At 38.6% G+C, this 16457-nt stretch overlaps 1 protein-coding gene across 6 annotated transcripts in view; it reads left to right on the top strand.

Moving 5' to 3' along the window:
* LOC488248 (cytidine monophosphate-N-acetylneuraminic acid hydroxylase) overlaps positions 1-16457 on the top strand; it is a 143875-nt gene that overhangs the window by 82355 nt on the left and 45063 nt on the right. For all 6 annotated transcript variants that reach the window (XM_038584299.1, XM_038584298.1, XM_038584303.1 and 3 more), the window contains exons 4-9: positions 2054-2163; positions 3754-3944; positions 7733-7880; positions 8191-8272; positions 9902-10039; positions 12841-12976. In XM_038584299.1, the coding sequence (XP_038440227.1) occupies positions 2054-2163; positions 3754-3944; positions 7733-7880; positions 8191-8272; positions 9902-10039; positions 12841-12976 (805 nt within the window). The remainder of the gene's footprint in view (positions 1-2053; positions 2164-3753; positions 3945-7732; positions 7881-8190; positions 8273-9901; positions 10040-12840; positions 12977-16457) is intronic.

The following is a 16457-nucleotide window of genomic DNA, read 5'->3' as shown; positions in this document are numbered from 1 at the left end:
TCTTTCTTTCTTTCTTTCTTTCTTTCTTTCTTTCTTTCTTTCTTTCTTTCTTCTTTCTTTCTTCTTTCTCTTTCTTTTCTTTTTTAAAGATTTTATCTATTTATTTGAGAAAGAGAGAGAGCGAGCTTGAGTGGAGTGAGGAGGCAGAGGGAGAGGGAGAAGCAGACTCCTCACTGAGCAGGGAGCCCAATGTGGGGCCCAATCCCAGGATCCTGGGATATGACCTGAGCCAAAGGCAGACACTTAGCCGTTGGAGCCACCCAGGCACCCCACTATAGTATTTTCTAACTGGTATTTGCTAGTATGTAGTTTGGTTTGTTCAGTGCTGAACTCTCTTTTTACCTCTTCATTCCTTGAAGGTACAATAATTACCATAATAGTCCCAGTTATTTATTAAATGCCTCTCTGTACCAGGCATAGTACTAGACACTTTAGGTAGGATCTATTATCTCATTTAATTCCCAGAACTCCCTATAATGTCTGCATTGTAATCCTACTCTACAGGTCAGGATGTTGATAATAAGCAGCACAGGTAGGATTCCAACTCAGATATTTTGAAAGCCAATGTTCTGTTTCATGACACTATCTTCCAGCAACCACATAACCTGGAGATAATAGTAAGATATATCTTTATTATACCACTTGCATTTTCAAGAACGTGGTTTAGTAACAATGGTATGATCAAGCATCGTTCGTGCATTTCTAATTTTATTAAGAAAGCCAATTGTGTTTCACTATTAAATAAGTTGATAATTATTAAGAAAATATTAAAGGCTTTTATTCAATTCTTAAGCAATATTTAAAAGGTACAAAAATAATAGAGTGAACACCTATGTGCCCAACATCCAGCTTAAGACCTAAAAGATTACCAAGGGAAGATCTTATATACTTTTCCTTGGTCACATCATATATACCCTCATCCCTCAGAAGTAATTACCCCTCTGAATTTAGGGTTTCAGTGTAATATTTTAAATTATTGTTTTAGTTAGACTCACAAAAACAAACAGGTGGCATCCCCAAATTAGGATAATTTGATGAGGGTGTATTCACGAAGAGGTTTTTATAAGGTGTGGCTATGGGAGAATCACAGAGTAAGTGGAGTGACTTAATGTTGATAGCAACTGGATTAGCCATCTTTAGGACCACAGGGATGAGGGGATCAGTTTCCAGAATCTGGAAGAGGAGAAAGTCATAAGGGATTGTCCTCCGCGAGAGGTTCAGCGACCTCCATCAATGCCCAGAGCTATGTTTGTGGCTACTCATAATTGCAGGGGGTGGGGGGCTGGGAAATCATGACCTTTAGATAACGTATACCACCACTCTTAAGAAAAAAAAATTAGGATGCTAACAATAAGAAAGAAGGAGAGAATAGATTTTGTGCAGGCCACCAGTAACATCTGCCACAATTGCTTAAAATTCTTCATTGACTCCTCATTGCCACAAGATAAAATCCAAATTCATTCTTAGCATATGCTGTTCAGGATCCTTTGTGACCTACTCTGGCTACCTGCCCATCCTGCCTGCCTCAAATACTATTTTCCTTGGTCCTAAATTACCGGTCACTTTGTGAATATCAAGCTCTCCTATCTCCACAGCTTTGTACATGCTGTTGGGTACCCCTTTGGCTTCACTACATCATAATTGTTTTGTTTACCCCAAATACCTCATCTTTCAAGTCTAGCTGGAGCATTACTTCCTATTTGAAATCTGCTTTGATCCTTACAACCAGATTAGGTGCTCCCTCCCGTACATTCCCATAGCACTTGATTTCTATCATTCATTCATTTGATTGTAATGAAGTTGTTTGTTGTGTGTCTATGTCCCTGACTCAGTGAGTTCCTTAAGTGTAATATGAATAAAGAAATGAGTTGGTGTTGGTCTTAAGCTCTTGTCTGGGCAGATATTGTTTGACACAAATGAGTATTGCCTTTTGTTTTGATATCCCTTTGACTTTTGGTACTCTGTGTACCTGAGCCATGCATTTCTATTTCAGTGATGTTTTTTTCAAAGCCATATTTGTTGTGAATCTATATTTGTTCCCTTTTGCTTCCAGTTGTTGAAATGGATGAAGAAAATGGACTTTTACTTCTAGAACTGAATCCTCCTAACCCCTGGGATTCAGAACCCAGAGCTCCGGAACATTTGGCTTTTGGAGAAGTACAGGTAATAAAATTATAATATTCTTAAAAACAAAAATAAAACTAAGATGTCCATTTAAATATGTAAATATATAAAATAAAACGAAGATATATATATTTACATCCTGTATTACCTTGAATAGTCTTTGAGGTGGCTAGTTAGGACATGAAATAAAGTTATTCTGAACTATTAAGCAAATTTCTTAGGAATCCCCAGAACTTGATAGGAATTTCAAAGAAATATATTCAGAAGAAAACCAAAAACCAAAAAGCCATGAATAAAGGAGTTCCCAAAGGAGAGTCATGCCAAAGTTTTGGAGGAAGTTTGGAAATTACCTTTGATATCAGATTGCTGTCAGATAAGATGGCTAGTTGTATATTTCTGCACCATGCCCTAAAATCTTTTACAAACCTTTTTGTAAATTTTCCTAGCTTTAGGATTTTCTATGGAGGAAACAGTTTGGCAGTTTGGGAGAGGTAAACAGTCAATTCATTTTTCTGGAATATTTGGGAAGCTTGTAAAAATGGACATTGACTTCTCTGAGAAAACAAATGGGAACCTGCTAAAACAGGCATAATAAAACAGAATTGAATTCCTTGGCCTCTCTTCTCCCTCTTTGTTGCCTTTCCACACCAGAGTTTCTGCTACCTTATCTCTGCTTCTTGATGTACTTCCTGTTTGCTGTGGATGTGTCAGACCATGGGAAAAGAGGGGGATTGAGGTGGGAAGATCCCTTCTGTGTCGGTGCTCTGTGCTCTTTATAGCCACTTCCCAGAAACCTGCATATTGAGGTAAGTCAATAATTTAGAAAGGGAAGTCTTGAGACGAAGCCGTACTTTAGGTTTGAGTAATAGATTTAATTAAAAACACAGAATTTCCCTGTAAAGAATAAAATGTTTTGCAAAAGAAGAAGAAGAAGAAGAAGAAGAAGAAGAAGAAGAAGAAGAAGAAGAAGAAGAAGAAGAAGAAGAAGAAGAGAAAAGAAGAAGGAGGACGGAAGGAAGGAAGGAAGGAAAAGGAAGAGGAAGTCAGTGAAGGCATTGATTCGCTTCCTTCGCCCGAACGACCAAGCCTCCTAACCACCAAAAAACAGAAAAAAAATAAATAAGCAAGAAAATAAAGATAAAGAAAAGGAAAGAAAAGGAAGCAGCATGGTGTGCCCACCCATCCAAACTCAACGGGAGTCATCCACTCCTTGCCTATTCACAGCCACTCCGGCATATAACTCCCCAGGTGTCTGACATTACCTCTCTAACTGCCTTCCCTTATAAATTGTGCCCTTGAGGACTGGTCATGGAGAATATTCTGCAGTGCAGATTGTAAATAAGCATTTAGGAGCTAATTTAAATAGAGCAAATTAGGAAAATCAGTTGTTTTGACACCTAAAACCAGCCATGAGAATTTCTGTTTTAAAGAAGGGGTGATGGGTCTCAGGAGCTGTATTCCATATAAAGACTTTCGCGGAGTTTCCCTGGAGTCCTATTTGCCTTGAGCATTCTTAGAAGCGAAGTTCTCCAGGGTTGGCTAGTAAGCTAAGAGGCAAGACCTCTCAGCTCATTGTTGCTGGCTGGTTAATGAATGATTCAATTATTTGATCTCACTGTCTTCCAACAGATAACATACCTCGCTCACGCCTGTATGGACCTCAAGCTGGGAGACAAGAGGATGGTGTTCGACCCCTGGTTAATAGGTCCTGCCTTTGCCCGGGGATGGTGGCTGCTGCACGAGCCTCCCTCTGATTGGCTGGAGAGGCTGTGCCAGGCAGACCTAATTTACATCAGTCATATGCACTCGGACCATCTCAGGTAATGGAGTCCTGAGCACTCTGCTAGGAAGAAAACAGGGCAGTGGTGCTTTTGCCATTACTGTTCCCTTTGGGCAAGGTTCAGTTGGGATGGTGAGGAGAAGAAGAATTCAGATAATTCCTTATATTTGCATAGCCTCCTTTTAGCAGAGCTTTCAAGCTTTATATACCACTCAGAGTGAGGAAGGAACCATTGTGGGGAGGAGGAGCAGGGGTTAACAACCCTCCCTATCCTCTCACTTCCCACTCTTGAGCCATGTGGTAAAAGTCTGCAGTGAAGGATGGTCAGAGTTGACTTCCTTTCTCAGTTCAACATTTGTAGCAGAAGTCTGCTCGCGTTTTCCGTACAGGGCCAGAGGTTGAATAGTTGAGGCTCTACCAGCCCTGTGGTCACTGTCAAACCTGCTCAACTCTGTGGTTGTGGCACAAAGGCAGTCTTAGATAAGGCTGCATTTGAATAAAGTCTTATTCATAGACAATGACACTTGAATGTCATAGAATTTCCATTATGTCACAAAATACCATATGTCCTTTTGATGATCTTTTCAACCCTTTTAAAAAGGTAAAAACCATTCTTAGCTTGCAGGAGTAGGTTGCTGTGGTTTGCCAATTGCGGATTTTAGAGCATCTCCATAACCCTGAGATCCCCGCTTTTTAAGCCTGAGTCAGCCTCATCCAACCCTTCACTGAAACCAACTATCCATACTGAAAATAAGAACTGAAACCTCCCCAACCCAGGCAATCAGAGAGGAGGGAGGAAAGAAGAATTTACACGCATTTGCAAAAGAACTATTTAGAGAAGACGGGGAGCACGCTCTGAACCCCTTGGTTAATCACAGGAGCGGTTCTGTTCTTGTTGAGAAGTTTGTATCACTGCTGCTGGGTTTAATATAAACACAGAGCAATGCCCACAATGCTATAAAAGGAGTAACTTCAACTTTTTTTTTCTGTGATCCTACATGACAGAGGTCACATGTAGGACACTCCTTTGATAGAAATGTCTATGGTTAGGGATGATAGGTTTTGCTTCCTGGTTGACTGGCCCTTGGATTTTCTACTCAAGCATAGGAGATCTCTAGGACATGAATATGTTCGCATTTATTTTTTTGTAAGGAAAAAAAAAACTTAATTTATTGGTTTAGTAACAAATTACCCGCAGCACACTTACAAATTGGTGACAACCTAATATTGTGGTACTATAATGAAAAATCTACTTGTCCACTGCATGATACCCCTGTCACACACAATGTCCTGGAACTAAACTGGCACAGCCCTGAGTTTCTGAGAACTCTGGGTTCATGCATCCTGTGATAACAGTGATACATGGTAATAATTTTATATAGCTTGTCTACAAAGAGTAGTATAACATGTATGAGGTGATTGCACGATAGTGTCTATTACAAATGCACTTGCCTGAAGTCTTAATAACAGTTTATTCAGGATATACATGGAATTTAAGGTAAGGGAAGAAGTTTTCATGTCATTTTGTCTTGTTATATCACAACCACAGCCCTACAAACCAGTTCAATTTTAATTTCAGGGACTCATGTGGGTGAACTTGTCAGGCATTAAAACACCAGTCCTCAAACAGAGGTGAAGTAGTCACTTTAAGACTAAAGGAACAATGGCCTGTTTTGTGTGTATATAGCATTCTATAAACACAGTCTTTACCTGAGCTAAAATGGAAGATGGTTTTCTTTTCATTTACCAATGGTATCACTCAAAAAAACAAAGGGGGAAAGCCAATGTCCTTAGAGAGTAGTCTTTAGTCAAAGACATGTGATTTTATTGTGTAAATGGAGGGAGTATTGTAATAGATGATTTTTAATAAATGCCAGTATGAATTGTCAACGATTTTTTAAAAAATCACAAAACAATAAACATCCATTTTAGAGTAATTTATCCTAACTCCTGTGTCCTTTAAAATAGAAGATTTAGGTGCTGAACTCTGTTTGGAGGCACATTCAAAGAATCTTTGACTTTTCAAATTAGCTTTGTTTGTTTTTCAAATCCTTTGTTTTTAAAGAACAGAATTTACTGATTTTCCCCACCCCCGAATTCTACTTATTTGAATATCTTTTTTTTTTAAGATTGTATTTATTTATTCATGATAGACATAGAGAGAGAGAGAGAGAGGCAGAGACACAGGCAGAGGGAGAAGCAGGCTCTATGCAGGGAGCCTGACGTGGGACTCAGTCCTGGGTCTCCAGGATCAGGCCCTGGACTGAAGTTGGCGCTAAACCGCTAAACCACTTGGGCTGCCCTGCATGCTTTTCTTACAATTAAATAACTATATCCCTGGACATTTTCTTACAATTAAATAACTATTTTCCTTGACATTGTACTCTGTGTACAAATGTGAGCCTTATATCAGGCAGAGCATTCATAAGAGTCTAGGATTGCCTTCTAATAGAAGAAGCACGAGGGCTAGAATCTGGGAAACCTGACTTTGAATACCAATCTATTATTTGTTAGTTGTATATTTCTGAATATATTTCCTCACTTATAAAAACAAAACAAAAATTCAGAGGGTTTTTATGGTAAGAATCAAAGTACCATGTGAAAGTGCCTAGCACTATGTTCGACATATAATGGTTACCTATTTACTTGTTTATTATTCATGTTTTTGCCACACCCCATAGTTGTATATCATTTTTTTAATGTAATGAAAACTCAGTAAATAAAAGTTGACTTAATCTAATGTAGGGATTTGAAAATACGTGGCTGGTTAATTGTGTACTGATTTATGATTACTACAAATCTTGAATGTTGTTTTCTTCTACATTAATTTGACTGTGTTACCTAACTGGTAACTGACGGACTATAAGGACTTCTTCTTCTTCTTTTTTTTTTTTTTAAAGAGAACTTCAGTTTAATAAACAAAGCTAAGTGGCGGGAATTTAAGTTTGCACTTGACATGATACTTAAACCAAACCAAAGGGCTGAAACTCAGTATTTAGACAAAGAACACAGTTCACTCATCACTAGGCAAAGAAAATGGTCCACAGCAGGTGGCACACAGAACTCCCATAGAAAACAAAGGTCACAAATATTTTGCTTTTAGGAAACATAAAACAATGGGTTGATGTGTCTTTTACAAATACATAATATAAAAACGCACAGCGCACCCTCCCTTGAACAGAAATCCATCACATTTTTTTATGTGACTTCCCCTATTCCCTCCACCCCTTTACTTTATTCTACACACTGAAGTGTGGCTAACAACCTTTGAAAGTTGAAAAACTGCCCACAGGGGTGGGTAGCGCACAGGTTCTCCTCGTCCTATGGACCAGGTCTTTGTCTTCCTGGGAGCTGCTACATGAGGAATGAGAAAAAATGAAAATCTTCTTCCATCTTCACTTCCCATGGAAAATAATATGTTCCATCCTTGTCTTAGAAAAATGGGCTATCATTCAGATAATCTTTCCAAAGAACTTCACCTACCAGAAACCTCCACATGACTTTTTCCACCCTGCACCTTCTGTTAGAACTATGTCTACTCAAAGCAGCTCAGTGTAGCAGATAGAATTTGCATGCTGGTTGACATACCATGCCATGGGATGTGGTATATTCTAATAAGAAAAAAGAAATCTTGTAGGAAACTCCCCTTCTCCTTTATAGTCAGCCTTGAGAAAAACAAAACAAAGCAACCCTTCTTTTGAACTCTGATGAGAGTGTTTCTTCAATTCCTTGCTTCTTGATCAACATGTTGGTGTAAGGAGCAAACTGTTTCTTCTACTAGATGATCTGATTCTTTCATCTTTCAACATTTCATCCTTCTAATCCTAGCTACCCGACACTGAAGAAGCTTGCTGAGAGAAGACCAGATATTCCCATTTATGTTGGAAACACGGAAAGACCTGTATTTTGGAATCTGAATCAGAGCGGTGTCCAGTTGACTAATATCAATGTAGTGCCATTTGGAATATGGCAGCAGGTCAGATATATGTGGGTTTTTTCTATACTTTCCAATTATGCTTTCTGGGTTGAATTGTAGATGAGGTAGTTACTTTAAGATTAAAGAAACAATGGCCTATTTTGTCTGTATGTAGCACTTTGTAAATACAACCTTATTTGACCTAAAAGATTTTTTCCTCATTTACCAATGATATAATTCTACTGTACAGGATAATAAATCTTAGTTTTGAATGAAGGATTTCTTTCCAGATAAGCTGACAACTTTCTCCAATACCAAATTAAAAGCCGAACTGACATACACAGTTGTTGATTTTATTGTTAAATTCCAGGTAGACAAAAATCTTCGATTCATGATCTTGATGGATGGCATTCATCCTGAGATGGACACTTGCATTATTGTGGAGTATAAAGGTACCTTCTCACCCTCATCAATAATGAAAGAGAAAAATGCTCCTGGAAAGAAGGGTGATAACAGCCATCTGAAATTTCATCCTATGTTCATCTTCTTCCATCTTCACTTCCCATGGAATATAATATGTTCCATCCTTGTCTTAGAAAAATGGGCTATCATTCAGATAATCTTTCCAAAGAACATATTAACTGTAACGTTGTCTATGTAATGAGAGATGCAAAGCTTCTTTTGTAAGGCAACAGATATTTTGTATTTCACATATAGTAATTCCTTCAAACTGCCTTTATTGAATAAATGTCTTACTTTTTGAATTTTTGGTTCCCATACAGTTAACATCTGGTGTTAACATGAGTTTCAGGTGTACAATTAGTGATTCAGCACTTCCATACATCACCTGGTGCTCATTACAAGTGCCCTCCTTCATCTCCATCACCTGTTTCTCCATCTCCCCATCCACCTCCCCTCTGGTAACCCTCAGTTTGTTTTCTATAGGTTGTCTGTTTCTTGGCTTATCTTTGTCTTTTTTTCCTTTGCTGATTTGTTTTGTTTCTTAAATTCCACATAAGAGTGAAATCGTATGGTATTTGGCTATCATATAATATATGGGGATCCATTCCAATAATATATTGGGGATATATATATATATATATATATATATACACTTGTATATATATTCTTTATCCATTCATCAATCAATGGACACTTGGGCTGCTTCCACGGTCTGTGTATTGCAGGTAATTCTGCTATAAACATCAGAGTACATGTAGCTCTTTGAATTACTGTTTTTATATTTTAGGAGAAGATACCCAGTAGTGCTATTGATAGTTCTACTTTTAACTTCTTGAGGAACCTCCATACTGTTTTCCACAGTGGCTGCATGAGTTTGCATTCCCACCAACAGTGCAAGGGGGTTCCCCTTTCTCCATATCCTTGTCAACGCTTGATGTTTCTTGTTTGCTTTTTATTTTTATTTTTTTAGGAACAGACTCTTTTTTTTTAAGGTTATTTATTGTTTTTAGTAATCTCTACACCCAGCATAGGGCTCGAACTCACAACCCTGAGATCAAGAGTTACATGCTATTCCAACTGAGCCAGCCAGGCACCCCTCTTGTGTTTTTTATTTTAGCCATTCTGACAAATGTCTTACTTTTGTGTTGAAATATTATCATGTAGTATAATCATGGGCATGGGCTTCTGCCTTTCATGTGGGAAGATGGCTTTACTGCACCAACAATCATTGAATGGAATTTGTGGAAGGTTGAGAGATTCCTATTGATCCAGTCACTGTTCTCCTGCATTCTTTGGGCTCAACATCTAGAAATAGCTGACTGAGGAGAGTAATTTATCTGTGATAATAGAGTGAGATCAAGCTAATTGTCCTCACGGAACATCCAGAACCTATCAAATCAAATAGGATGAATCTATTCACTGGAAAATCAAAAAATACTATTGAAGATTTTAGGTTTTCAAATATTACTCATCTTTTTCCTTGGACATAAGTGATGCTTCTCTAATCAAACTAGTCAGACTGTAGACTTGGAAGACTTTGTTGGCTTGGGAATTCAAACTGTATGGTGTCCTGTCCAAGATTTCACCCTGAATACTCATGCCACTTTATTTTTCCATAGGTCATAAGATACTTAATACAGTGGACTGCACCAGACCCAATGGGGGAAGGTTGCCTGAGAAGGTTGCTCTAATGATGAGTGATTTTGCTGGAGGAGCATCAGGCTTTCCAATGACTTTCAGTGGTGGAAAATTTACTGGTAATATTTTATATCAGAGTGATGCCAAGGAGCAGGCATGGAACTTTGCTAAATGCTGTGAGAATAAATACAAAGATAATTAAGGCACGGTCCCTTCCCACAAGAAGTTTACAATCTTACTAGGAAACTAGACTTGCAAGGACACCTGAGTGGCTTAGTGGTTTAGCGCCTGCCTCCGGCCCAGGGCTTGATCCTAGAATCCTGGGATTGAGTCCCACATCGGGCTCCCTGCATGGAGCCTGCTTCTCCCTCTACCTGTGTCTCTGCCCCGCCCCCCCCCCCCCCCCCCGTGTCTCTCATGAGTAAATAAATAAAATCTTAAAAAAAAGAAAGAAAGAAAGAAAGAAAGAAAGAAAGAAAGAAAGAAAGAAAGAAAGAAAGAAACTAGACTTGCAGACCACAGATATACAAACTAAAGTTTCCACCTCAAAATGTGATGCCGGAACATGAAAGGAACACTGAGGAAATTAGAGTGCATCTCAAGAATAGTAAAGAAAAATAATCATCTGGATCAGTTTGATTTATGGTGTATAGACAGTAGAGCAGAACAGAAAAGGTCCAGTGTTGTTAATCCAGGCTTAAATGCTCTTGGAAGGTGGTTCAGAACAGGGCGTGTGCAGCTTGACATGAGCACTTCCCCTAGGCCCTATGAAACACTCATATAAGGGAAGAGTGCAGCCACTAAAGGTAATGTTACTGGGGGCTAGGGAGTAGGGGAAATGGGGGAGCTGTTCATCAGAGAGTACAAACTTCTAGTTATAAGATGAGTGGATTCTGAGGGTGTAATGTGCAGCACAGTAACCACTATAGTTAATGATATTGTTTTCTTTTTTTAAGGATTTATTTATTTATTTTAGAGAATGCAAATGAGAGAGAGAGCAGAGGGGAGGGGCAGAGGGAGAGGGAGAGAGTCCCAAGCAAACTCTGCATTAAGCAGGGAGCCTGATGTGGGGCTCGATCTCATGACCCTGAGGTCATGACTTGAGCTGAAACCAAGAATCAGTTGCTTAACTGACTGAACCACCAAGGCACCCCACTGATATTGTTTCATACACCTGAAAGTTGTATCTATTGAGAATAGATCTCAAATGTTTCCACCAAATACACAAAATGGTAATTGTGTGAAGTGATGGAGGTGGTAACTAACCTTAATGTGGCCGTGATTTTGCAATACATACATGTATCACATCATCACATTGCATACCTTAAACTTACATAAATGTTAGATGTCAATTATATCTCAAATCTAGGGGGAAAACCCATGGGGTCCAAGGCAGGGGCTCTTCTGCTCTGAGTCTAAGGGTGGTGCTGGGTTGGGATGGGAGAAAGTGTGTAAATGGTATCCTCAATACTAGAACTCTAAGGGCTCAGTCCATGGCTACTTAGTAAATTATATGTTTGGTACATGATCTGTAACAATGGGGCAGAAATGTTACTTGCAGCGTGAGGAAAGTTTCTGTCTGGTTCCTTCCTCTCCTCTATAGGTCTCTATTCATTGCCTGCCAGGGTGCATAACCAAGTGAGAGAGAAGATGCCTGTCCTTATTGAGTTAACTGGGGAGGCAAAATATACCTCTGAAAGGCTAGTTAGAATAATCCTGTTCCCATGTGAGTATGTGCCTGTGTATGTGAGTGAATACATGCACTCACTAAAAAAAAAAAAAATCTGGACTATACCAGAATGTTAATAAGTCTAAGTTATGGGTAACATACTTTTCTGTATCTTTGTGTATGTTTATCAGATTTTCATAGCAATAACAACAGGAACAGCTCCCTGACATGGTGTGCTATGTGGCCTGGGCCTTGCCTAATTCCTTGGCTTCCTTTGCTGCCTATCTCTGATTACTTGCTATCTGTCAGTCGGCACTGGCCTGCCTTTTGTTCCTCACACCCAGTACACCACGTGCTTTCCTGCCATGGGCCTTTGTATTTGCTGTTTCTACCACTTGGACTTTTGTTGCCCCCGCTCACGTGGTGGGCACCTTCTCTTCTGCGTGTGTGTCTGTGTCTTATGACTCAGATGTCACCTTGCCTAACTGCCCTGTCTGATGATAACCCTCTACCCCTCTGCACCCCAGCCCCTCCACCCATTGCCCTGGTTTACTTGCTTCCTAGCTCATCACTCTTTGAAATGACCTTTTGTCTTGCCTTGTTCATTGTTTGCTCCTCTCACTAGAATAAATGCTCCACAGGAGGAGGAACCCGCTGTGTTGGTTCACCACTGTATTCTCAGTGCCAAAAACTATGTCTGGCACATAGTAGGTACTCAGTAAATATTGATTGAATGGACGAATGAGCAGGTGAACACCTGTGAGCTAGGAATAATGGCTCAGAGCTGCATTGTGATCTTAGGTCCCAAGGGACTACAGCCTTCATGCTGCTGGACACGGTGCACTGCCAGAGTATGAGCGACACACTTTTTAAATCCACCAAAACAATCAAGTCATGTCCGTGTTAGAAAAGGGTTAACAATTATAAAAATGAAAGCACCCCTAAAATGCACACGCACACAAGCTACAGCCATGCACGCTGCCCTCTATATTCAGCTAGGGTCCTGATGAACTGCCATAAACGAGATGCTGCGATTTCAGCATCTTTGGCTGGTTGGGTAACATTTTCCTAGAAATTCATTGAAATTTGCAAAGTAAAGCTGGAGGCAGGGGCACTTTGCACTCATTGACACAGAGCTTTGCTCTGTTCCTGTGTTAGTCTATCCATTTTAAGAGTTTCAGTTTACCAGAACTGCTGTTTTTCTGTGATTTCTGAACTGAGGAGACTCTAACCCAAACCCTGTCATTCCAGAGGAATGGAAAGCCGAGTTCATTAAGACAGAAAGGAAGAAGCTCTTGAACTACAAAGCCCGGCTGGTGAAGGACCTACAACCTCGAATCTATTGTCCCTTTGCTGGGTATTTTGTGGAATCCCATCCATCAGACAAGTATGGCTGGACATTTGGTAACACGTTTTTATGCATAAGTAATATATGATGGAATGTGTTGTTTAGCTGTGAATCGATATGAAATGAGAACGAGTGATCAGAAGTCTGGAACTTGTATAACAGGCTGCCTGAGAGCACGGAGCTTGAATAAAAGCCAGCCTGGAAGGAGCTAGGAATAAAAGGCTTGAATAAAGCCAGCCTATTCAGATAGATTTTCTCTGAAAGGATCCTGGGTGGGATAAAGGCAACTGCTTCGGGTACTGTATATGCCAGGAACTAAAGTGGGGCTTTGAACCAAGCCATCTGAATTCTCTTCCACTGACACCATGTGGTAGGTATTACTATACCTTTTTTGCATTGGGGAATCCAACTCAGAGAGGCATAGGGACTTGCACAGTTGCCCTGTCAGAAACACGAGTTGAGAAGTGAGTTCTGGCTGTGCCTGGCGCCAAAGCTCTCTTCTCTACCCCAGGCTACATCCTGGGGTATCATTATCACATTGAGGTGATGAAGATGGTAACTAACTTCCGTTGTATCCTTATCACAGTGAAGTTACTTTCTCATCCTAGAGTATCTGAAGTGATTTCTCTTGCAACAATAAAACTTTGGTCCTGTTCTTTGAGCCTGTTTTTGAAGGCCCCTGAGTTTTCTTTGAGAATGTTTCTTAAATGTTGGGTTTTCACTTTATGCTGACATGAAGGACAATCATCCATTTCAACACTGGGTTTTACACAGAAGTCACTTTTTGTAGTCTTTTTGATACCACATTTTCATTTAAAGAGGTAGCAGCTAAGTTTGAATAAACTTTTCCTCAAACAGGAATATCTATCTCAGGGGAATCCCAAATTTAAGGAACATTGTTTTAGTGCATCTTAACTACTATCTTTACTACTGCCAAGTGCCCAAGCTGGGGAAGTGCTTTCTCTTTTCTCTCAAAATACAGACCCTTTGATCTGTAAAAAAGGAAAACATCCAAAATTTCCTATGAACTACTAAAGCTGAACTAAACATTTGCAAGATCATTAGTGTCCTTTGAGATATTGATTATGCTACAGGATTTTGTGTTGCTGTAGCGCCCGGGTTCTTGGTCACACTACTTCGAAGAATGAAGAAGTAGACCAGACCAAGAATGGTGAGCAGCAAAGCATAGTTTATTGAACAAGAGTATAAAGCTCTCGGGGAGGGGGGTGGGCAAGTGGGTTGCCCCTAGAGTTTCTAAGTTTAGGGGTTGTTTAGGGGTTTTTATGGGGTCTTTTGCAGAACTTTCTTAAGCAATCGGAGTATGAGTCATGCTAATCAGGGCTTTGGTCACATCTCTGTCTAAATAGGTTAATGTCCACTTGCTGATGGCCCCTTTTTTTTTTTTTTTTACTGACATCTGGGGGCATAGGCCTTAACTGCCCTTTAGCCCATGATATTTATGAATGCTTTTATGGTTAATTGTCTTATTTTAGGTTGTTTTGCAGAAGTCATTTTTGCAAAGGCTGCAAAACAGAATGTCAGTGCAGTCCTGTCGAATATGCAGAACAGGAGGTCAATGCTGTTTGATTTTAGCTGTCCTGATTCTGTATTTTTTTGTTGTGGACTCTGACCCTGTCTCCCTAACTGTCCGGCTTACTCCTAACAGCTAGACCTGCTAGGGCTGAGTTGTCCAATATGGTAACTGCCAGCCACATGTGACTAACAAGCACTTGAAAAGTGGCTAATGCAATGGAGGGTTACTGAAATTGGTATCACTGGGTTGATTCAGTTGGAATTATTTTTTCCATGCACTGATACAATAGTTGTGATGTGTTCCATTGAATATTTTATGTAGATTGCTCATTTCACAGTGATACTTGTGTTAATTGTACTTGGAAATTAGGTCGAAATACTTATTACAATATAGTTAAATTATTTTTCTAGCTTAAGAAAAATATGGGCACATTTTTACATTAAAATGAAGACTCTATTGATGGGAAAACTAGTATAGTGCTGGTAAGAGTGAGGAGAAGAAAAAACTGGAAGAGAAGATCTATTGCAAATTTCATGTTAAATAGCAATTTTAATTTGCACCAATAGAGAAGAAGAAAGTATTGTATAAATTTTTTTTAAAGTAACGTGGACTATATTGAGACATATTTTCAGCAAATACATAGGGAATCTGGCAAGGAGTTTCCTCTCGACTGCCAAATAAGAAATAATGAAATTTAGCCACCTGAAATAAGAAGTAAGTGCCCCAAATCATTTTTAATCACTGTAACTGTCCAGTTATGAAAGGACTTGGATAATTGCATAAAAATAGGAAACTATTTTTAGATAGAAAGATGGTAAAAGAGACTATTTCAGTCATGAGTATTTTGTTAGAAAATTATAAGGAAAAGACTAATAAGATATACTTGCAAAAAGTGAAAGATCTGTGATGAAGCACCAAATAGTCTGTAAAATGCAAGACATTTCTAGTAATATAAAAGATCATTGATAAAAATGTAATCAATTACTAAATTTTGAAAAACAGCAAATTTTTTCTTTCATTTTAGTTCAGTAGTTCTCAGGGAGATTTTGTCTCCAGGGGTACATTTGGCAGTGTCTGGAGGCATTTTCTGATATCATAGTGGTAGGCAGATAGTGTTATTGGCATATAGTGGATAGAATACAGGGTGTCTGCTGAAAATCTAATAAGGAACAGGATACCTCCCACATTAAGGAATTATCCAGCTCAAAATGCCAGTAGTGCCATTGTTGAGAAACTGTGCTTTAAATGAATTATTTGTACAAAAAAGAGAAATATTTTAAATTATTTTATTAAATGAGTAGAACATTAGTACTAAAATCTAATAAAAATAGCACAAAATGCTTTTTTTGTTTTTATGAAGATTTAATATTTATGAAGATCTAAATTTATTGAACTATATGCAACAATGCATTAAATTAATAATATATCAAGAGCAAGTGGTGTTCACTACATGAACGTGTTTTTAAATGAGAATTGATTAATATAATTCAGTGTATTTATTAATCTAAGAAGGAAGATCATGTCGTCTCCAAAGATGCCAAAAAGTTTAACTCTCATTTTGACAAAAAAGTACTCTAAAATTAAACATCAAATGACTATTTCCTTACTATGATTATATATATATAATCATAGGAGGATATATATATAATTATGTGTGTGTATATGGAGTGGCAAGAGTCAACCATGGAGAAGCACTGGAACAGTTTAAGTTGAGAATATTTTGTCTGAAATAATCCAATAAGAACATCAATGAAGTAAACATACAAAATGATAAAGGAGAAACATACAAAATGATAAAGGAGACAAAATTATCACTGTCGGCTGCTGATATGATTGTATCTCTAGAAAGTTAAAGAGAATCAACTGAAAAACTATTCCAAACAATTAAAACAAATTACTACTTAGGAGTTATAATTACAGAAAAAGCTCTACTTTTAATTGTATATTTAGAAAATTAAAGAGAATCAACTGAAAAACTATTCTAAA

This window comes from Canis lupus, chromosome 35 (assembly GCF_011100685.1).
Source record: "Canis lupus familiaris isolate Mischka breed German Shepherd chromosome 35, alternate assembly UU_Cfam_GSD_1.0, whole genome shotgun sequence".
NCBI lineage: Eukaryota > Metazoa > Chordata > Mammalia > Carnivora > Canidae > Canis > Canis lupus.
Note: the sequence above shows the minus strand (reverse complement) of the source record. Positions and strands in the feature narration are given on the sequence as shown.